General features: G+C 34.3%; 1 protein-coding gene across 3 annotated transcripts in view; it reads left to right on the top strand.

Moving 5' to 3' along the window:
- Window positions 1-24,447, top strand: part of Kcnt2 (potassium sodium-activated channel subfamily T member 2) — a 367,931-nt gene that overhangs the window by 125,558 nt on the left and 217,926 nt on the right. For all 3 annotated transcript variants that reach the window (XR_009057124.1, XM_057769358.1, XM_057769359.1), the window contains exons 2-5: window positions 4,127-4,206; window positions 7,071-7,170; window positions 15,149-15,197; window positions 17,616-17,675. Coding sequence is in view for 2 of the 3 variants with exons in the window: in XM_057769358.1 (XP_057625341.1) it covers window positions 4,127-4,206; window positions 7,071-7,170; window positions 15,149-15,197; window positions 17,616-17,675 (289 nt within the window). In the remaining variant the exon portion in view is untranslated. The remainder of the gene's footprint in view (window positions 1-4,126; window positions 4,207-7,070; window positions 7,171-15,148; window positions 15,198-17,615; window positions 17,676-24,447) is intronic.

The raw sequence follows: 24,447 nt of genomic DNA, 5'->3' as shown, positions 1-24,447 counted from the left end.
AACCTGACTTTCCTGAGAAACCGCCACACTGCTTTCCAAAGTGGTTGCACAAGTTTGCATTCCCACCAGCAATGGATGAGAGTGCCCCTTTCTCCACAACCTCTCCAGCAGAGGCTATCATTGGTGTTTTTGATTTTAGCCATTCTGACAGGTGTAAGATGGTATCTTAATGTTGTCTTGATTTGCATTTCCCTGATTGCTAAGGAAGTTGAGCACGATCTTAAGTGTCTTTTGGCCATTTGAACCTCCTGAATATTAACCTTCATCAGGCGATGAAAGAAGACAGAGACAGAGACCAACATTGGAGCACTGGACTGAAGTCTCATGATCCAAAGGAGAAGCAGAAGGAGAGAGAGCACGAGCAAGGAACTCAGGACCGTGAGGGGTGCACCCACACACTGAGGCAATGGGGATGTTCTATCGGGAACTCACCAAGGCCAGCTGGCCGGGGTCTGAAAAAGCATGGGACAAAACTGGTCTCGCTGAACATAATGGACAATGAGGACTACTGAGAACAGAAGAACAATGGCAATGGGTTCTTGATCCTATTGCACGTAATGGCTTTGTGGGAGCCCAGGTAGTTTGGATGCTTACCTTAATAGACCTGGATGGAGGTGGGTGGTCCTTGGACCTCCCACAGGGCAGGGAAACCTGCTTGCTCTTTGGGCTGAGGAGGGAGGAAGATTTGATTGGGGGAGGGGAGGGGAATCGGAGGTGGTGGCGGGGAAGAGGCAGAAATCTTTAATAATTAAATAAATTAATTAATAAAAAATAAATAAAATAAAAAAGAGTTTTGTTTATTTATTTATTTATTTATTTATTTATTTATTTATTTATTTATTTTTTGCTTTTTTCGAGACAGGGTTTCTCTGTGGTTTTGGAGCCTGTCCTGGAACTAGCTCTTGTAGACCAGGCTGGTCTCGAACTCACAGAGATCCACCTGCCTCTGCCTCCCAAGTGCTGGGATTAAAGGCGTGTGCCACCACCGCCCGGCAAGAGTTTTGTTTCACAATCCCAGAGAACCTAGACAACAATGAGGACCCTAAGAGAGACATACATAGACCTAATCTACATGGAAAGTAGAAAAAGACAAGATCTTTTGAGTAAATTGGGAGCATTGGGGACCTTGGGAGAGAGTTGAAGGGGAGGGGAGAGGCGGGGATGGGAACAGAGAAAAACGTAGAGCTCAATAAAAATTTAAAAAAGTTTGTTTCATATAATTTTATGATTGAATGGAAATTAGAAAATCATTGTAATGAAAAACACACTAATATTCCAAACTGTATGTACCTTCAAGAAAGAACTGAGTGGCTGGCAAGCTGTCATTTCATCTTTGGCATGTTTAAGTATATTATGGAACTCTCAGTTTCTCGATGATAGCCTTTTCAAATTAAGTAATTTTGATTCATAATTCTTTTGTTTTCTAGAACTAACTGTTACGTTAGTTATATTATTTAAATGACGTTCGCTATCTCATTATTTAAGGACAGTCATTCCACAACTCTTATCTCTCCATAGTTATTAATCCTCTCTGTTCTTTATAATTTTTCTCCAAAGACATGCATTCCATAGTCCTGATTATTTTATTTACATAATTTCATTTGAATTATAAAATGAATTTCCTTGATCTCCTTTTATTGTCTTATTGCTCTAGGTAGAATCTCAAGTACTATATAGAATAGATATGGAGAGAGTGGAAAGCCTTGTCTTGTTCCTGATTTTAGTGGGATTGCTATGCGTTTTCCTCCATTTAGTTTGATGTTGGCTGTTGGCTTGTTGTATATTGCCTTTAGTCCATGCTCGTAATTGGCTCCAGCTACTATTTGAAGAATTGATGGACCTGTTTATACATTTGGTAATTCTAAGAAGCAAATCAGGAAGGCCTTTTCTAATATTTTTTATTATAGCCACATATCTTCTCATGTTTTTTGTATCCGTAACAAATTTTAACTATTTAATCTCAGTATCAGTGTTACAGTTTCTTCATTTCAAATGAACTGACTTTTTATTTCACAAACAAGGGAAGCATAGCCAATGAAGGATTTTGAAGATACAAACAGGGCTTTGTGCCTGCTTGTGTTGCATGGACTTTTGTGAGAGTGTGATTCCATAGGTGAGTGAGCATATGCATAGACTTACAGACACCACGTGCTGAAAAGACACTGTAATCTTTATGATTCATTTTGGTGAAATTACCAAGTAAATATAAACTGTATGTCAGACCCACACCTCATTTTATTTAAATAGTGATGAAATGATGAGAAATGCTTTTAAAATGTTGATAGAAATAATTTGAGATATGATAGCAAAAAATGAATAATCTAATATTTGAATAAATTTGGTTTATCATAAATAAAAACCTTTTGTGCAGCAAAGACTTCTGATTTTTTTCTTAACTACTATGGATTTTCTTACATATATAGATTAGAGAGATTGTGGAATTGTACAACCGTGTAGTATTCTTTTAACACATAGCATCCTGTGTCAATTATATTCTTCTCTCGGCTTTTATTTCCTGTATATATGTCTTCTTTAAAAAAATCAACAAAACCAACTGCTTAGTATATGTAAAGACACACAAATTGCATAAAACCAGCTGCTGAATATATTGAGGACATGCAGATTGCATATTCAAAAGTCTGTGATGTTAGGAAAATCTAAAGAAAATTTTGATTATGTAAGCATTGAAATTCTCTCTTAACTGTTTTTTTTTTTTTTGAGTCAAAACCCAGAATGAATGTGTGTGAAACTGAGACACTTGTTGACTGTTAACAAATCATTGCACTTGACAGAATTCTTTTTACTGCTTGAAAATATTATTTCCATCATATATCATGAGGAATATTAGGGAAAATGCTAATACATAAAACAGAATGTGAGGTTCTGTGGACAGCGATACATGAGGGAGAAATATGCAGTTCTGTGGATGTTGATAAATGACGTAGAAAGGTGCTGTACTGGGAATGGTTGACTTTAGTTCCCGGTAGATTAACAGGCATTTTACCCTCAGTGGGCTTGCTTCTTTATAATACGTAACCTTAACCTGCTGATGCTCATTAGAACTCTATGTTGATATCTATATATTTAAATATGAGACAAAATAACTAAACAATAAAGGAAAGTGTGAACTCACCTCTGTGCTAAGTAGGTTCTAGGTAGAATGGAAGGCTTGAGAAAACCTAGTATTCATTAGGATATTAGAGTCCTGCTTTGTAAGTGAATCAATGATGGCCCTGCCAGAAGGGTAATTTTTCATTTATTGAGTTCGTTCTTTTATTTAATTAAATGTACTTATTTATTTTACATTCTAATCCCAGTTTTGCCTCCCTCCTCTCTTCCCATTTCCTCTGCCCACCTCTTCTCTGCCCTTCCCCATACTGTTCTCCTGTGTTTCTGTTCTGAAAGGGACAAGCCTCCCATGGGTATCAACAAAGCATGGCATATCAAGTTGTAGTAGGATTAAGCTCCTCCCCTTGTATTAAGGCTGGGCAAGGCAACCAGTAGAAAAATAGGTTCCCAAGAGTCAGCCAAAATGTTAGGGACAGCCCCTCCTTACATTGTTAGGAGTGCTTCAAGTAGACGATGCTAAAAAACTCTTAAATATATGTAGAGGGTGTATGTTGGTCCTATGCAGGCTCAGTGGTTGTTGATTCAGACTCTGTGAGCTACTTTGAGTTCAGGGTAGTTGTTTTTGTGAATTTTCTTGAGGTGTCCATGACTCCTCTCAGTACTATAATTCTTATTCTTACATCAGAAAATATTGGGGGAAATGATTCTTTTGGGGAGGAGTAATTTTAAATATATATTAAAGTTTTAAAAGGTAATTTTTTTTGGAAATCATCTATGTGAATTGTTAACCCACTCATTTATAAAGCTAACTGTGCATGATATTTGAGAAGTTTTTAAAAATTAAAAAGCAAGGGATTCTTTTTCTGAAATGGCACTACTATATTTTACACAGTTCCTAGGTTATAACACATATAATTTCACTCCAAATATACGATACATTAATTCAAATAGTTTAATTTTTATGTATCTGAAGAACAATAAAGTCTGTTTATATTAATTTCCATAAAATAAAGAAGCAATGAACTTATATAAATTTGTTTTTACTTTCTGCTTTCAGGGTTCAAGTTGAATTCTACATGAATGAAAACACATTTAAAGAGAGATTAAAATTGTTTTTCATAAAAAACCAGCGATCAAGTAAGTTATTTCCATAACTCATTTTATTCTTTGAACAGGAATCTATCTCAAAATTTCAACAGTGTAATATTTCACAAAATTATTGTTTGTATAACAAAATGAAATGAGGAGAATACTTAGGAGTACACATAAAAAATTGAATAGCAACAACTGAAAAAAAACAGAAGATGCTACATCTACTAGTTGAAAAGTCTATTTATTATTTAATGTCTCTAAACCCCACATGAATAAATAGAGCCCTGTGTGCCATAGTGAATTCTGAAAAATATAAACATAATTTAAGTAGAGCACACCTTTAATCTCAGCACTCAGAATGATGAGCCAGAAGGATCAGAAATTCAAAGTCATGGAAGCTTAAAGTATGTGTTGGGGAGGGGCTCATGGGTCTTATGTCTCCGTGTTTTGGCAGTTAATGGTTGCTGGAGATAGGGAGGCCATTTTGTACAGTGGTATATTCACTGGGTAATTGTCATGCTCCTGGAAATACCCTGTCCAATATTCATCAAGTAACCCCAATTTAATTCAAGGGTTTTGAAATTAAAACAAAATGTGTGAAATTAGGATGTGCTTGTGTTGGGGAGTAGAACAGGTAGAGCAAGAGTAAAGGGGAACAAAAGAGTAACTGGGGTGAGAATGATGACAGTACATTATATGTTTATGCCAAACACTCAAATAATATTTTTTAAACAATCTTAATTGGCTGGTACCAAAAGAGCTGGAGGATAATTTAGGCTACAGAGTCACTATCAAATTATCTTGATTAGAGAGTGAGACCCTGTCTCAAAATCTTCCCCTAAACAACAATACATCACAATTTAATTGACTCATGCTTTCACATGTGAGGACTGTGTAAGCTATCATTCGTCAAGTTTCAAGAAATTAAGTATTAATAATAGGGAATAATTTTCTGAGTTAATAAGGGAATAATTCAATGGTTGCCAATCACTCCTGATGACAATACGCATCAAGTGTACCCTGAAGTTTAAGGATGGATGTAGTTCTTCCTATAGAGGAAGAACTTACATAAGAATAGGGTCAGTTTCAGAGGTTAACATCCTGAAGATTCTTATTAATAAATTGGGAACCACTGAAGACTCGGAGTATATAAAATAAGAATCCTTGTTAAACTGTGTTTGATACTTGCTGCTTTGCACAATCCTATGTGCCTTTAGACTGTTAATAATAACAAAATTGTGGCTTACAATATAAGAAGCATAGACAACTTAACTGTACCAGCATAGAGTTAGGGTTGAAAATTTTAACCCATGGATCTCTTTGCACTGATTTAAACTAAATTGTGTGTTAGCAGGTAGCATTCATACAGAAAATTCTGGTTTGTGAGCGCATATCCGTATACTGCCTATAGGAAATACATCAGTAGTTAAACCATACTGGTGAGATATTCTCAATTACAGAGTAGCTTCAATAATAAAGTTAGAAATAACCAGTGCTTTCCTAACTTTGATTTTAGAATTTCCAAGGAAGCCCTATCTGTAGATTACTACTAAAGGGATTAAATCTTACAAATGAGGGCTTCCTCAATACACTTAATCAATGTTAGGCCAGGCATTGTTTGAATACTCATCTAAGTAAAAAGGAGAGCCATTTTTATAAAACTATAAACTATGAGATGAAATAAACCCTTTTCAACCCTGTGATGTTTTTGTTTAGAATGCTTTATTGCAGCAACTGACCTGAATCTAGAGACAATGGTAACCTACAAAAAAACTTCAGCCCTTTAATGAGAAAACTAGAAGCAATTGCACAAATAAAAAAGTGTACTGTTAAGGAATGTTATAATTCACTCTACAAAAATAAAATGAAAAGGTAACATTTCATTCTAGATTCCATCAATTAATAATTACTAGAAGGCCTTTCTTACAATTTTATACATAAAGCAAATTACACTGTTAATTACATAAAGTGTCCGTTAATCAGTTCAGAGAATGTTTACTTAATCTTCTACATCAAGAATCCTGGTCCTTCCAGCTGTGACCTAAGCAGTTTGTATGGCATATCCATGATGGTCTTAATTTTCACAAAATTTACTAGACCTGGATGGAGCTGGGTGGTCCTTGGACTTCCCACAGGGCAGGGAACCCGGATTACTCTTAGGGATGATGAGGGAGGGGGACTTGATAGGGGAGGGGGAGGGAAATGGGAGGTGGTGGCGGGGAGAAGGCAGAAATCTTTAATAAATAAATAAAAATAAAAATTAAAAAAATTTAAGATTCCACTGGCATGAAGCCTAGTTTTTAAAAAGTTAAATTTGTTCAATTAAAGTATGAGAAAGGTATTTGTCTAGATGTGTCTTTGACAACACAAGCTGTAATGACTTCCCTTTGTAATGATACATAATTAGGAGATGATATATGTCATAACATATATATGATAGCACAAGTATCACACATAATTATATAAACATGCTTAGTCTATAAACAAATCAATAAGGAGTTAGAGAGTCATAGGATTTATGATGGTGTATGTGGGGGGCAGCTTGATTTTTAGGCTAAAGTTAATCCCCAAGCAATGACTAAAGAACTTACAGTTATGCACTGAGAAACTTGTACCAACCTTGACTGAATGATAACTTTGTAGCTTTTGACTTTTAAAACCTGAATCTCCCATCTGTGGAATGCACTGTCATTTGTATTTCATTGATTCTATAACACTCAAATTTTATTTTAGTAGCTGGATGATTAAAATTCAGCTACCAAAAACTTCAGGAAGTTTAGACAATTACAATGTGTGCTTTTTAAATACCTTCTAACTACTTATTGAAAGTTGATATTTTGACCATATTTTTTTCTTTCTCTTTTATGTCCTGATTTCAAATTAAAACAAATTTTGTTATTTGCTTAAAGGTCTAAGAATCCGCTTGTTCAACTTTTCCCTCAAATTGTTAAGCTGTTTATTATACATTATTCGTGTGCTGCTTGAGAAACCTTCACAGGGAAATGATTGGTAAGCTTTCTCTGTCTCATGATCACAATATTTTAATTGTTTTGAATTATTATAATTAGCAGGATGTTATTCACTTTTTAAAGGATGTGAAACATTTTTATGAACTGATCTGATCTTTAGGTAATTCGTGTCTTCCAAGGTTTGTGAGTGCATTATTGTTTAATGATAATCTGAACTGTGTTCCATGAATGTACCAGTCAAAATGCTATGACTATTCCTTAAAATGGGCTCATCTCACTACAGATTTGAGTGCCCTTTTATTATTGAATCACATATGCTCTAGAGTATGCAAGCTTTCCACATACTTTCTGTTACAATGCCCTTGTTACCCTTCAATGGAAACACTCAGGAATCTCTCGAGATGGTTTCAGCCTACGAATATTTATTTAGTTAAGTAATATTAATTTATTGATGTATTTAGGGTTTTTTCATTCATAATTCTGTTACTTTGCTTAACATACTTCTGCCAAGTTGTTGCCTTCCTCTTAGTCTTTGTTCTTTGCAAGAACAGTAGGGAAGATATCTGAGTGTGTAATGATATTCATACAAAACATTTATCTCATTAACCCCCAGGACTCCTGGCCTTCCTAGTTAATTTACAACAATATTCAAAGAAGAACTAAAACCTGATGACTAACTCCCGTTATAAGTTTGTCTCCTTAAATTTTACCTTAAGATCAAACAAAAATACACAAGTAAGAGAGAAAAATGAGTTTATCATATATATAATAATCCAGCATGTTTAGAAAGTGACTTTAATTTAGAATTTATTTAAGTTAAAATAAATAAATATTTAAAATTTAAATAATTATATATTTATTTGAATTTATTAAATAAATAAAAATAAATTCAATTTAATTCTGAATTTCATTGGATATTAGATGAGGATTAGTAAATGAATAAGTCAAGTTTGGCTACTGTAGTAGTATGTGTGATAATTACTTATGAAATTGAATCATGGTTGAATTTCCTCTTATGAATCTTTGATCTGTCTCAGTAATATTCCTGTAAATGAGGTTAGAGTGAGGCTCATTAGAACATTCAATTTTCTCCAGGAATCTTCTGCGTATGTAAAAGCTGTTCAGGGGAATCCTGCTATTTTCTAGCAATGAATTCATTTCATGGTACATATGTCATTTTCTTCAACATACAGTTAATGTTACCATATCATTCCTAAATCAGAAGCAGAGGTTTGCTCATATTTGCTGTTTCTGCTGTGGGACCTTCGTGACATATCTCATTATGCCTATTTTCCAGTGACCACGGTGGACAATGCCTGCCTTTTCCCCATATCCCAAGTATGTTCTATACTCAGATTCTCCACTTGGCTGTCCAGAATTCATCCTAAGCTTATCATGTTCCAACCAGCTCCTGCACTCTTCTTCCCTAACATGATGAAGAACAACATTTTCAGTATCCTGCCAAGTCACAGCCTTCTCCATTGCTGAATTCCAACTGAACAATAGCTCAGCCCAACATTTTTTGAGTTCACCTTAACTTCCAAGTTGAAAGTTTAACTTTCCAGATGAAAACCCCTGAGAACATGTGGTTGTTCATATAGTCAACATCCACTCTGATTTCTACTATTTTTCAACACATTTCCTTGGTGCAGGCCATATACATTTTTCAGGACTGCTGCAGTAGCCTGCAACTCAGTTTTGCTAATCTACCAATGTTCCCTTTTGTTTTATTCTTGATAGGAGAGTTATTGCCTGTCAAATGTAAGCCTAGTTCCTATTCACCTGCTTTGAATGACAAAGTTCCTACATTACATCCCACTTTCCCTGTGACTTAACCTGTAAGTTGCTGGTCCACTGCAACTTTTCACTAGACCTTATTTCGATTCTTAGGTCACAGCAGGCACATATCCAGAGCTGAGCTTCACATAGGTTTTGACTGATGGTATTTCTCTTAGCACTCTCCCAAAACATTTGCTTGTTTTTCTTTAGCGCCTTTGTCTCTTTTACATACTGTACATATTTTCCTTGCTCACTTTACTTTCTGAGTTTTCTGTGAGTATTGGAATAGACACATAGGTCATTGGCTGAATTCTAGAGGTGGGCACAGTGAACACTAGTCATAAGTGAACAGATGTGTAAATGATAGTTTATATTCTAACTCTTGTTTATGTCTCTTCAACCGTTTCTAGCTCCAGCTGTGGTGTCCTCTGTAGAATTACTAGGACGTTCTGTCCCTTCTTTCATGTTGATACTTCTTAGAAATGTGTTTTCCGTATCTGCCATTTAGAATTCTTCCTTTTAAACCTTTTGATATCCTGGACCCTTCAGGATATCAGCTCTTTTACTAATATATAAATATGAAGTACTTACTTGGCATTATCCAGGTAGTCTAGTTCTACACTGATTTGGGAGGCTTATGAGGTACTGTCTGCACAATTTCCTGGTATTATTCTTAAACACCCTAATGTATTGCTCTTACATTTCCCACTTGTTTCTCTGTCTTATCTAAAAGTTTGCTGAGATCAAGAGCCATGTCATTTTGTATGTGTCTCTTCATACTTATCATAAGTCTTAGGAGGTTCTGTTATTAGAATTATCTTTTAATAGAATTATGCCTACAAATATTACCAGTGTTTTTTCTGGTGAAGATTATTAAGGACCAAGATCTAAATATGTCGATGTATATCAGTTGTATTACATGCTTTCATCTTTATGTTATTATAAAGGATACCCCCAAAAAATCTTTGTATAAAGTACCAAAGATGTTTTTAAAACAACTTATGAACAGAATGTACATTCGAGAGACCCGAAAATCCTAAAACAGTCCATGCTCCAAAAAGAAAAGCCATTGGTGAATAATGATAGCAGAATAAAATTATATTATTTGGAAACATTAAGAGGACAAAGTTTCCTACAATTAACTTCTGTGTCATATTACTAAGAATATTCAGTCTTAATTACAAAGGATATACATTTGAAAAATTAGATTCTTGCAATTAAAAACCATAATAAACAAACTTATGTCTCCAATTCGAGTACACTGTTTTGTTTAGTTCTATTGTCAATGCAGTCTTGGTTAATTAAAAACAGAAATGTTCTTTATGGGTACAGGCTCTATTTTAAAATAATGAGACTAATTTGGCAATGAGATTTATTTAATTATAGGTCTGACCTGATAAGGATGCAGATATTTTGAGCCGCTTTGTTTTATTTTTAAGCTTCTCCTAGGAGTTAAACTGATATGAAACTATTGCAGTATTGACAAACAGAAAGATACGAAAATAGTTTTACTGTGAATCTTTGATATCATGGGTACTGCAAACATTGGTGCATGTGGTGTGTCGTTAAGGATTTCAAGTTTGTAGTACAGGAGACTGCTCTGTTTGTTAGTGGCTACATTAGAAGAAGAGCTGTGTTTCCTCAGAACCGTAGAAGCATACATTTCAATTTTATCTAAATCCACACCCTTGTTTTGACTTTTAAAAATGTTTAACTGATTGTAACTGTTATTATTACAGCAGGAGTATTGTTAGTGTTATTGTTAGTAGTGGGGGTAGTAATAAGTGGCAGAGTCAAATGAAGAAGCACATTGTGGTGGTTAGTTTTAATTTACAGCACAATCAAGAATGGTCTAGGAAGAAAGTCCCAATAAGATTGTAAGCATTTGTTGTGATGTCTGGCTTCTGTTAATTGGACTAGGGTGACCTGCCCTTTGTGGGTGGCAACAGGAATTTGATTTTAGTCTTGTACTATACAGGGTGGGTAAAGCCAGCTGTGCACAAGAATGTGTGTGTTCCTTCTCCCCATGCTCTTGACTGTGGTTGTAACTAGCTGCTTCAATCCCTAATGATTGTGACAAAAATCTTCCCTGGAACTGTGAGCTAAAATAAACTATTTCTCCCCTTAGTTTTGTTGGAGCTTCTGGAGAGGAAACTGAGGCACACAGGAAAGTTTCTGGATTTTGAAATTTTTTAATTTGCCCTTAAATTTGATGCTTGTGTAATATCTGGTGTGATGAAAATTTACAGATTATCACAACACAATGATAAGAATTATTCTAGTAAGAAATAAAATTGTGGCAATATCTTTTTCTTTCTTTCTTTCTTTCTTTTCTTTTTTTTTTTTTTTAAGACAGGATCTCTCTGTATAATTCTGGCTGGTCTAGAGCTCACTCTATAGACCAGGCTGGCATCAAACTCACAGAGATCCTCCTGCTGCTGCTTCCTGAATGCTGAAATTAAAAACCTGCACTACCAGTGCCCAGTGGCATTGTGTTTTCAATATTTGATGAAATGTAGAAATGAATATTATATTAAAATCCTTCTTTTCTTTCCCATGTAGTTACTGTGTAGATTCAGACCTCACCAACTGATATAACACAAAAATCTCAAAATTTATTTTTTCTTAAGAAAATATCTAATACTGATATTCCTAATGAGTTGAAAACTTTCTCTATATATACAACACACACACACATAAAATCCAAGGTATAATAGCATAAATATGTAATATCTGCATGCATGAATTAGGACCATAGAGTACTCGAATTTCATAGAAGTATCTTATGTGAGCGTCAGTCATATCATCAGATTTTGGCAGGACAGAGATGAGTGTCTGGTGGGGTTGGCTTTTTCACATTGTACTCTGCGTGATTTGGGAAAGAATGAAGAATATTAACAATGAATGAAGACCACTTCTGTCATAATAAGCATACTAAAAGCCTGTGATGTTTATTTCTTTCAAAAGTATATTAACCACTGCCATGCTTTATTATTGCTTGTATGACTTGGAGTTAAGGTTTTTATTTCTAATGTATTCAAAGTTATGTTTCTGCAAAACTTTTCCTGTATTGGAGGCTACACTCTACTATGCTTCTTTATTCTGTTCAGTACTAAATTATGGATGTCCCAGCAATGAAGGCCTAATTCTATACCAAGTGCTAAGTTTCTCTTGCATGTAGTGGGTTGTGGAGTTTTTAATTCACTAGCCTGGTTCTTGTTCTGTATAGTACAGACTTGTATTGATCAATGATTTTAAGAATTTGGAAGAGTCCTTTGAGCTTCTTTTGTATTGTTTTCATGATCATGCTTCACATGTTGACTTGGTTACTCTCATATGTGTATTAAACTCTTGGGTCTTGTTGTGAATATGCCCCTCCCCCCCCAGAACTCACTTAAGATGTAAAGGTGGCTCTGGCACTTTGAACATTTATTTACTTTCTTACAGTAGAAGCCTATGTGAGTGTTCTGTGAAAAGTTGATGCATTTGTGTACCATTACTTTTTTGCATTTGACTGCTTGATATGGTTCTTCTTCCAATTTAATAATGTTTAATACATGTACTTGATCTACTGCATAGTCAATTTAAGCATAAATGATGTGCATTTACTTTTTTATTATTTTCTTTTATTGTTTCATTTCAGTTACTTACATTTAAAAAAGTAAAATTGTTTCCTATTGATGCTTTGGTGAATAATTCATGTCGATGATTAATGGTCATTGGTTGTGAATGCTGTTGTACTTATGTACTTATTACTCTTCCATCCTGATGATTATGATGTTTGGTCGTTGGGTTTTTGGATAGATGCCGGTTACTTTCCTCTTATATATACTACTGTAGTAAATATTACTTGTATATAATTTATTACTTTTTCCCTCCATCCACTTTTCTTATCAACAAAATGATGTTTTGTCTGTTACTTTTGTATAGCTGTCAATTCCAGACTTGATTCTGAAGACAGTTCAGAGCTGAGTGAAGAACACCTCAAAGGTGTTGAGGAAAGAAGGAGCAAATCACACACAGAAAATATCAAAGAATTCCATTTCAAGAATTTTAATCTTTATCATTTCTTTCTTCCTTTCTTTCTATTACATCCTGGTCACAGCTTCCACTTCCTCATCACCTCCCATTCCCTCCCCCTACCCCCCCTCTGTCCCCAACCTCCAATTTACTCTTCCACAAAATATTGCATATCATGTTGCAATAAGTGCCTCACATGTATTAAGGCTGGGAAAGGCAACCCAGTATGTGGAGTAGCATGGAAATGCCAGTCAAATAGTCAGAGATAGCCCCTGCTCCCACTTTTAGGAGTACCATAAGAGGAAGTGAATGGCATGAAAAACCAACCCAATCATATAAATTTCCACCAACATTCTGTCCTGTCTGTGTTATGTTCTGGGATTGGTCCCTAGCCCAATCAAACCATCAGAGAGGTTTTATCCAACTACTGATAGAAACAGATACAGACCCATAGCAAAACAGTAGGTTGACCTCATGGAAAAAAGATTGTAGGATTCAGAGGAGTCAAAGACACCATAAGAAAACCTAGAATCCACTAATGCATTCATAGGGGCTCAAATACACTGAACTGACAATCAACAAGCCTGTGGGTGATTTAACTAAGCACTATGCATTTTTTTTTACAGTTTAAACTTCATTATAAAAAGATACAATGTGTGGTAGAGGGATCTGACTAAAATGTATTCTAATAAAAAACTACAATACCAATTTAAAAATTATAGGTGATTAATAAATTGATTTTTGGTAAGTTTTTGAAACTAGTAAAATTTCTAAACAGCCAAATTGAAAGCCTTATACTGGGTTGCCTTCTCCACAGGGGGAGGTGCTTAAATCAAGTTGTCAGCATGCTAAGATTAAAGTCGAAAGATTCTTCATGTACATGGTGCCGAGGACTGAAGTGGTTTTTTGACTAATGTGTTAAGTGGTTGAAAATGCAGAGAAGCGTGTCTCAGAGCAGACACAATAGACTCCACACCCTTTTCTATGAAATCTTCAGTTGTAAAACGGACAACAGGGTTTGAGGGGAAATCCTTATTTGGATTGGAGTAATTGAAGATGTCATTTAGCCAGATAGATGTGACATTTTGGAATCCTAGAGTACTATATAGTAATGTTCAACATAGAGAACTTCTGTAGTTTATTTACTTATTTTTGCGGAGATGAGGAGCTTCAAGCAGGGCTTCTCTGTGTTGCTTTAGAGTCTGTCCTGGCACTTGCTCCGTAGACCAGGCTGGCCTCAAACTCACAGAGATCCCCCTGCTCCAACCTCCCAAATACGTACTGTGACTAAGGCCTGAGCCATCACTGCCCTGCTGTCTTTTAAGCTTTTTAAAGTAAACAAATTGGAAGAGTTTATGTTTTTTTTATTATTTTACATAATATGAAAAGAAAATTTCAGCATTTGGAAATGCATTTCATGCTTTATGAGACTTCTCACTTCCATAACTTCAAAGAGTGGGTTGTTTAAATCATATTGAAGGGTTATTTTTATTTCTTGAAAAATGTTCAACTGTTCCTGAGTAGATTTTATTTTTCTCAATGACTCCCAGTTTAGTCAATTGCATGTATAATTTGTGGTTTGTTGACTATGTTATGGTGTTCATCAAAGAGTTCAAACATTTTGTTACTATCAGAAAGAGTAACAGTTAAAGAGGACCCTGTAAGAACAGTTATTTCACATAAGAACAACATCTTGGTATAGTCTACATTGACCTCAATCATTATGCTTTTTATGTAAGTTAAATATATTACAGAAATGCAAATATAAACTATTAATGTACTTTAGATTTGTAAGTTACTGACTTGATTCTGACTGTGTTGTTCATTGTGCATTATCTAAATCCAAATAATTTTAAAACTAGAAAAGTCTTTAACTCTGTAGAAGAACCTTTGATGACATTTTAGTGGAAAATGAATCAAAGATTATGAGATGTCCCTATCGTGCCATATCAGTCTAACAAATGGTTTGTTTTACTTTTCATTTACTATTAACAGCAAAGAAAAAGTAAATTAAAATGTGATGTGTTTTTATTGCAGTGGAAATGAATATTAGTAAAAAGGCTGAATCCATATTACTTTCATGTTTCTCACGCTATTTCTATATTTTCTTGTCTTTTATATGCTAATTGATACTGTTATACTTACAAGTAAAATCATTTTTTTTAAATAAACGGATTTTTTCACAAGAAACAACTGACATTTAATTTTTCTTTCCATAGGTCTCACATATTTTGGGTTAACAGAAGTCTACCTTTATGGGGCTTACAGGTTATGTATAATTTTATTTTATTCCTCTATTTCTGTATTCATTAATCATGCACAGAGAAACACTATTGTGAAGTGAACTATTGATGTTCAAGTTGAGTTTTATGATTTACCTTAATGCCCAACACAGGCAAACATTTTGACTTATTTCTTCTTATATTTTTTGAGCCTTGCATTCTAACTTTCAAGATTTTTCTTTGTAATATGGATTAGACTTCAGAGAGTGTTGGAAAATTAAAATAGGTAAATAACAAAAAAGAAAGCAGTGTTTCAACCCTCCATGTCTCCCAAAACTACTTTACATGACTCACTTATTCAGCTCCTTGAGCAGTCAAGTAGTACAACTGTGGGTACTTTTCTATTCAGGAATGTGGGAGAATCTAAATAAATGAATGTATATGTTTAAAAGGCCAGTAAATTAAAACCATAAGCAAGAGTAAAGTGTGTTTGAATTATATACCAGAGCTCCCTGGAGTCAGCTGCCTAGCCTTATTTTTTGTTTCTATTATTCTTGGTGTACATAATTGTCTTTGTAAGATCCCGTGATTTCCCCTTATATTTATGTGCTATAGGACATTTTTTTCACTGTATGTTCTTAAAAGTGCAAACTACAAGAAAGATAGAATCACTAACATAGAGAAGATTGGAGTTTGTAGGGAAAACTTTATGATTCATTGCCTGCATTCAATTTTCCTACACTTCTATCTAGATCAGGAGTTTTATTGTCCTAGAAAGCCATGCTGATTCTTTTCACATAATGTTTGGTAATAAATGGTTTTGAAAATGCAGCAGGATTATACCACAACTAAAAATTTCTATGTGCACTTCAAGTTTTGCTTAAGTCAATCTAACCACATTGCTCTATACTGACTTCTATTGTATTTTCAATTGGTATGCAAACAATCCTTCCTAAATACCTTCCCAAATATTAAATGATCATTATAATCTTATAGTTCTCATATAAATCTTCTATCATTCTTTAATAAAAATTAAAATTAATTGATATTTTTAAAAGAATTATAGTTTCCTAAATTACTTATATTCAATTTAAATTCTATTCTGAGTAGTATGTAAAATAGCATGCCAGAATTTTCTAGAGTTCCCAAAACTATATTCTACTAAAAATGGGATAGATAATCATGATAGAAGGTTTGTGGAGAAAATCAAAATATTGTTAGCTTCCTATTATAAAAATGACCAGGTGCATGGACAGATTTACTTGGATTGTTGGCCATTCATCTTTTCTCATTGTGATAATATTTGCTGTTCCTAAAAATTCAAAAATTTCATTTTAGCAGGAAACAACTCTTAAATCTTCAAGAAGTATCATTTCTGAATATAAAGTGTTGTAAACTTTAATTAAACAAGAAGTATAGTTGCTTTTGTATAATCTCCTGTTTTCATATTTCATTCTTCTCTCCATTTTCAACTAATGAGAAGGCGGTGTATGTATTTCTGTGGGAGATTAGTTGCCTAGGATATGAGAGGTCTGGGGTTCAATTCCTCAGCATCACAAAGGGAACATACTTGTAATTAGTTCAATTATGTAATAAATAAAACACCGCTGAAGAAAAGTGCCTGGATTTCTCTATCTGTTTTCTTGCTCCATGTGTCCTGACAAATACAGCAGCGATTGCGTATACTTTAGAGCAAGCCAGGAAAGGCTTTTGTCTCAAATGACGCACAACTAATATTTCCAACCAGAAAAGTAAAATTGGTCATGCAATGGATCTGTAACGTCAAAATATTAGTGTATTTAAGGATGTTGGCATTACATATTTCCTGAAGTAGATGAAATGATACTTATTTTGAAGCTTGTATTTGGCTTTCTGAAGGGAAACACTAATTTAAGCAGTGATGTTCAAAAAAGCAATGTGTGTCTTCCTGATCTTTATGTATCTTGCCCATTTTAGTCAGTCTGAATATTTGCCTCTCATGTTTGCAAAGAATTAACAATGTTCATTAGGAATATGTGAAATTGCTGGACGTGATGGCACATGTCTTTAATCCCAGCACTTGGGAGGCAGAGGCAGGCAGTTATCTATTAATTTAAGGACAGCCTGCCTGGTCAAGAGCGGCAGTCAGGGCTGTTATATAGAGAAACCCTGTCTCAAAAAAGCAAAAAGAATGAAAGAAAGAAAGAAAGAAAGAAAGAAAGAAAGAAAGAAAGAAAGAAAGAAAGAAAGAAAGAAGAAAAAAAAAGGATAAAGAAACATGAAATTATGAAAACTAAGGTGTAATACACAAGGTAGCAAAATATTTTGTGCATCTCCTAACCTGCTGATTGAAATTTAAGTAATAGTTCCACTTGTTTCATGTGTGTGTGCATGGATTTTCACATATTTGTATACAGTTACTAACACATTCTGAAACCATACTTTATTTACTTTACATTTTCTCATTAAAAACAATTTGTTTTAGGTCTCAGTGGCATTGATCAGTCTATTTGAAACAATACTCCTTGGTTATCTCAGTTACAAGGTAAGATAGTCTAATTAGTTTTCTACTGTAGAACTCACGGCTAGCATTTACCAAGTTTTCTTCTTTTTATAATTCATACTTGGGGATAAGGTAGGCCCTTCTTAAACCACTTTAATTATTCAGAGCCTCTCTAGTATGTGATAAAAAAACTATAGTAATATGGTAGGATTTTCCTTGGTGTCTTAGAAGTACTTCATTAATTCCTTTGTGTTTACTTACCCATTATAGGCATGCTTCTATTGAGTTAGTAGAATGGTGCTCAGTCTTATTGTTCTCAATATCTTCTCTTAATATGTTAAAAAATTAGAAAACAATTGTGCCTTTAGGAATTATTTTAATACATTGTTTTAATTACTGGAGAAGTTCTGTTTGGTTAACACATTTTATCAAGTATTTATGAAGTGCTCCTATTTAATGAACTCTACAATCATGGCTCTTTTCTCGATGGCTTTGCAGTCAAAAAAGTGGGGTGATGGGAGACATTATGCAAACAAGTACAAAATCAATCTGAAAGCAAGAAGCAGTGTTTGACATGTATAAATGAATATGATGGGTGCAGGAAAAGAAAGGCTGTATTTTATGATTAAAAGAAGCACTTCAGTGATAAGCAGATTCCTGTGTCAATGGTTTTAATAAGGCAATGTGAAAAGACAGGGTCATTGGAATGGATAAATTAGCAAAAGACTTTACAAGAGAATATCAATATAAAGTGGAAGAATGACAGATGACTACATTTGGTTAAATTATGGATACCTCATATGGCAATTGTTTTGAACATCTGGGTAACCCAACTCTAAATAAAACACATCTCACAGTCTGTCTTTGGTGAGATATGATACAGTGTGCAGAGAAAAATCAATGATGAAGCTGGGCCTGGTTATACACCACTGTAATTACAGGTTTGAAGAAAAAATAGGGGGATCCAGAAATCAAGGCCAAGTCTAACTATATAGCAAATCTGGAAATTAGCCTGAGGTTCATGAAGTTATGAAAATAAAACAGAAAAAGAAGAGTAAAATAAAATAATATACAACCAAACAACCAACCAAAGAAACAAGAAACCCAACTTAATAAAAAGAACCATTAGTGAGAATTAAGTAAAGTCAAACAAGTTGTTATAGCTGGTGAAAGATTATGAAGGCAGAAGATAAATAAATAATGAGCTGATTGATTTGAATCAATGGGGAAAAAAAGGAAGCTAAAGTGCCATTTTAAAGGTTTCCTGAATCGAGATGACTGGAAACACTAATGAAGTTCTAATAAAAAAAATCAAGGAAGGTAGAACAGAACTGGTTTTGGAGATTGTGATATAGTGGCGGACAGAAATGTATGATATGAAAACACCTGTGAGTCAGGATTAAGATCTAGAAGATTCATTAGTACTCAGTGTTCGTCTTTACAGAAATGATAAAGGAGTCAGGAACATCTCATGCAATAATCATCATCAAAGAAGAAGCGGAGCATTTGAGGTGTGGAACTGATCACCTTGTAGGTTTTCTAGAGAATATACTGAAATTGGAAGACAGAATAGCAGTGGAAAGAGAAAGTACTATTTTTGCTTATTGTCACACATAGCAGCATAAGATTATAAGGTTCTCATTTTGGAAGAACTGTCTTTTACTCTCTAATTTATTTCCAAATTTTCAAGATTAAACTACTTTTTATTCCTAAATTCTGATGAAGTAGTTCTTACAAACTCAATGTTTCTTCTAGGCCTATTTTTATTTATATTTAAATTTTAATTAGTCTTATCTAAAATAACTAAAAAATAGTATCAATGTCTGTGAGGGAAAATATGATGAATAAGAAGGTATGAAAATAAATTAACAAGCATTAGAATACAGCAGTATAAAAAGGTGAAAAACAAGATACTAGAAATGTCTAAAGAGGGTCAGTATGGCGTGAGTGTATATAAACTATGAAAAATGCCTGAAGTTTCTGGAAGAGGCAGTTAACTCCCCATTCACCTTCAGAAATCCATCTTACTTAAGTACTATTGAAACTGAAATTTGTTTAATCTAGAATGTTGGTTTACTGGGGCAGGAACTTGCTAGAAGAATTGACTCAGTGACAGTACTCTAATAATGGAAATTATCTACATTGCTTGAAATGAGAAAATATAGGGAGGATAAAGAATGACGGAAGGAGAAATTTCATGGAAGGTAATGAGAAACCAAACAAGGAAACTGGGATTTAGACACCAACTGGGATAAAGTTCCATTCTCATGAGAGAATATGGAAGATGAGGGGCAATGAAATCACATATATTTACATTACTTAGAATGTACTAACCCATTGATATTCTGTATTGATAGAGCGATAGGCTTTTAATAATCTCGGACTTCTTGCCGAAAATGTTCACTGTAAGTTTATCCTGATGAACAGATGGCTCCCAATTTTCAATTACCTAAACTGCAAAATAGAAATGTGACAATTGTCTTTAAAGTTGTTTAATCTTCAGGTGTGTAATGAATGTTGAATGTGAGGCCTAAGTGACTTACATCTAACCAAGTAGGCATGTGGGCCCTTTAGATATATCAGTTATGTCTCTTTCACTTTTGCATGTTTAGTTGAAGAAATATAACATAGCCAAGTATTAATATCCATTTGTGAATATATTTCCTCCAAATTCCAACTACAGGTAATATGAAAATTATTTTTCTGCCTTGCTAAAAGGAATCCCAGCTTTGATTGAAGAAGTTAAAATATACAAGGGGATGCAGGATAATTTTCATTGAAATTATATGAGGATGACATTCATAATTAATTACTTCCTATCATTGAGAAAATGATAGCAGAATATTATAAGTCTTAGCAGACTAAGCTTAATAATATATAATATTTTTTCTGACCCCCATAATCTTTAATGGTTTTGCTAGGAGAGAAATAGATGTAAGTGTCCAAAAAGTTACATAGAAATGGAAAAGATAAAATCAAGTTTGTGACAGTCGAATAAGTTTCTGTTAATTATCTTCTATTCCTCTCATAAATTTAGTCAAATATGTGAACTTTTGACCTAGCCAGCACAGTGTTGGATAACATCTTTGCAATGAATAAATCAAATAATTGCTAATAATTTATGGCCTATAAATAAGATTTTAAAATTAGCTTCTTTCTACAAGCTAGGATTTTTAAAATTAGAAGATAGACTTGCAAAAGTGAGGTTTAGCTGCATTATAAGTTCTGTCCATATTTAATAGTGTTTGATACCCAGAGGTCTGATTTATCAATGTGACTAGACACTAAATATATATATGTATATATACATATATATATATTTAATATTAAAATACGGTATTAAACAAGCATTTAAGCCATTGACATCAAACATTCTACAATGAGAACAAATTGAATTTTAACAATTAAAAAAGTTCAATGCATCATGAAGACTGAAACCAAAATAAGAAAAATTTTAAAGTATGTGTGGAAATTAGGCCAATGAATTAAAAATTCTTGGCATGATAAACATTGTTTTCCATTATATAGACGTGTATGTCTGTGCTCACATAGTGTTTCCATACATGTTCATTACTCCTCGGCAAAACACTCACAACACACAATGAATACCTTCTAAGTCATCAACTTTTATTTATTTTATTTTTATAATTTTTTTTTCAAAAAAGAAAACGAACTATCTTTTTTCAGTTTACATACCAATCCCAGTTAGAACTTCCTCTACTCCTCCTATTCCCTTCACCTTGCTCCCCACTCCACCCTCCAGCCACTCCTCAGGGAGAGTAAGACACATTGCTTTGTGGAAGGTCCAAGGCCCTCTCTGCTATATCTAGGCTGAGCAAAGTAGCCATGCAAAGAGCATGGTTTCCCAAAAAGCCAGTACAAGCAGAAGGGATTAATCCTAATGCTGCTGTTAAGAGGCCCGCAGTCTACCCAGTCATACAAAAGTCACCCACATTCAGAGGGTCTTGTTTGGTCCTATGCTGTTTTCCTCCCTGTCTGGTTGGAGTTGATGAGCTCCCATTAGCTCAGGTAAACTGTTTCAGGGAGTATCTCCATCATGGTCTTGACCTCTTTGCTTGTATTCTCTCCCCTCCCACTCTTCTACTAGACTTTGGGATTCAGCCCAGTGCTCTACTGCAGGTCTCTGCCTCTGTTTCTGTCAGTTGTTAGGTGAAGGTTCTATAGTGATATTTAAGATATTCATCAATATGTCTACAAGGCAAGGCCAGTTTGGGCACTCTCTCCTCTACTGCTTAGGGTCTTAGCTGGGGTCATCCTTGTGGACTCCTGGGAATTTCTCTAGTGCCAAGTTTTGTGCTAGCCCCTTAATGACTCCAACAATCAAAATGAAGTCTGATATTGTTCTTTCAAGGTGTGTGAATAATTATGTTGGAATTATGATGGGGACTCCACTAAATCTATAGATTGCTTTTGATAGGATTGCTATTTTTATTATTTTGATCCTACCCAATTACATGGGGGATCTTTCCATTTTCTGGTATTTTCTTCAATTTCTTTATTAAAAGATTTAAAGTTCTTGTAAAACACATGATTCACTCCTTTGCTTAGTGTTACCCCAAGTTATTTAATGTTATCTGTGCCTATTTTGAAGAATGATGTTTCTATGATTTTTTTTCTCAGCTTCTTTATCATTTGTACATAGCAGGGCTACTGAATTTTGAGTTGATTTTTTTCCTACCACATCCCTGAAGGTATTTATCAGCTGTAGGAGTTCTCTGGTAGAATTTTTGGTGTCACTTAAGTATTCTATCATCTGCTAATAGCGAAAGTTTAATTTCTTCTTTCCAATTTGAATCCCCTTGATGTCCTTTTGTTATCTTATTGCGCTAGCCAGAACATCAAGAACTATGTTAAATAGATATGGAGAGAGGGAACAGCCTTATTTGTTTCTGATTTTAATGGAATTTCATAGAGTTTCTCTCCATTTAATTTGATGCTAGCTGTTGACTTGCTGTATATTACTTTTATTTTCTTTCGATATGTTCCTTGTATTCATGATCTCTCCAAGATCTTTATCATGAAGAGGTGTTGAATTTCGGTCAAATGCTTTTTCAGGACCTAATGAGATGAATATGTGTTTTTCTTCTTTCAGTTTATTTATATGGTGGAGTACATTGATAGATTTTCATATGTTGAACCATCTCTGGATGTCTGGGATAAAGCCAATTTGATCATGGGGGGATGATTTTTTTTTGATATGTTCTTGGATTTTGTTTTCCAGTGTTTTTTGCATCTAACTTCATGAGTGAGATTGGTCTATAATTCTCTTTCTTGGTTGTGTCTTTGTGTGGTTTCAGTATCAGGGTAATTGTAGCATCATAAAAAGAGTCGGGCAATGTTCCTTTTGTTTCTATTATGTGAAACACTTTGAGGAATATAAGTATTAAGCTCTTCTTGGAAGTTCTGGTGGACTTCCACACTGGAACCATCCGGCCCTGGGGTTTTTTTGTTTGTTTGTTTGGGAGGCTTTTTATGACTACTTTTACTTGCTTGTAGGTTATAGGTCTTTTTAAATTGCTCACCTGGTCCTGATTTAATTTTGTTATGTGGTCCCTATCCAGAAAATTGTTTATTTCTTTTACATTTACCAATTTTGTGGAGTACAGGTTTTTGTAGTATGACCTAATGATTCTCTGGATTTCCTCAGTGTCTGTTACATACTACTCGTCATGTCTGAGTTTGTTAATTTGAATGTCCTCCCTCTGCCTTTTGGATAAGGGTTTGTCCATCTTGTTGATTTTTTCAAAGAACCAGCTCTTTGTTTCAGTGATTCTTTGTATAGTTTTCTATTTTCTTTGTTTTTATTTATTGATTTCAGTCCTAAATTTGATTATTTTCTGTCTTCTACTCCTCCTGGATGATTCTGGCTTTTTTTTTTCTAGAGCTTTCAGGTGTGCTGTTAAGTCACTAGTATGAGATTTCTACAGTTTCTTTACTTAGGCACTTAGCAGTATGAACTTTCCTCTTAGCACTGCTTTCATAGTGTCTTATGCATTTGGGTAAGTAGTGCCTTCATTTTCATTGAATTCTAGGAAGTCTTTGATTTCTTTCTTATTTCTTGACCCACAGGAAATTCAAAAAAGCACTGTTCGATTTCCATGAGTTTATAGGCTTTCTGCAATTAGTGTTGTTGTTAAATTCTATCTTTAAACCATGGTGCTCTGATAAAATACAGGGGTTACTCCAATTTTTTGTATCTGTTGAGATTTCCTTTGTTACAGAGTATGTGGTCAGTTTTAGAGAGGGTTTCTTGAGGTGCTGAGAAGAAGGTATATTCTTTCTGTTTGGGTGGAATGCTCTATATATTTTTCTTAAGTCCATTTGGGTCATGACATCTGTTAATTTTCTTATTTCTCTGTTAAGTTTCTGTCGGGTTGAGCTGTCCATTGGGAAGAGGGGGTGTTAAAGTCTTCTATTATTAGTGTTTCAGGTTTGATGTGTGACTTAAACTTTAATAATGTTTTATTTTATTTTTTTACATATGTGGGTGCTCTTTTATTTGGGGCATATATGTTCAGGATTGAGATTTTATCTTCATGGATTGTTCCTGTTATGAATATGAAGTGTCATTCTGCATCTCTTTTGATTGATTTCAGTATGAAGTCTATTTTGTTAGATATTAGGAGAGCTACACCTGCTTATTTCTTAGGTCCATTTGATTGGAAAATCTTTTTCTAACTTTTTATTCTAATGTGATGTCTGTCCCTGAGGTTGATATGTGTTTCTTGAATACAACAGAAGGCTAGTCTTGCTTTCATATCTATTCTCTTAGCCTGTGTCTCTTTATAGGTGA

The sequence above is a fragment of the Chionomys nivalis genome, chromosome 5 (genome assembly GCF_950005125.1).
Source record: "Chionomys nivalis chromosome 5, mChiNiv1.1, whole genome shotgun sequence".
NCBI lineage: Eukaryota > Metazoa > Chordata > Mammalia > Rodentia > Cricetidae > Chionomys > Chionomys nivalis.
The sequence above is the reverse complement of the archived record's forward strand: the minus strand, read 5'-3'. Positions and strand labels throughout refer to the sequence as shown.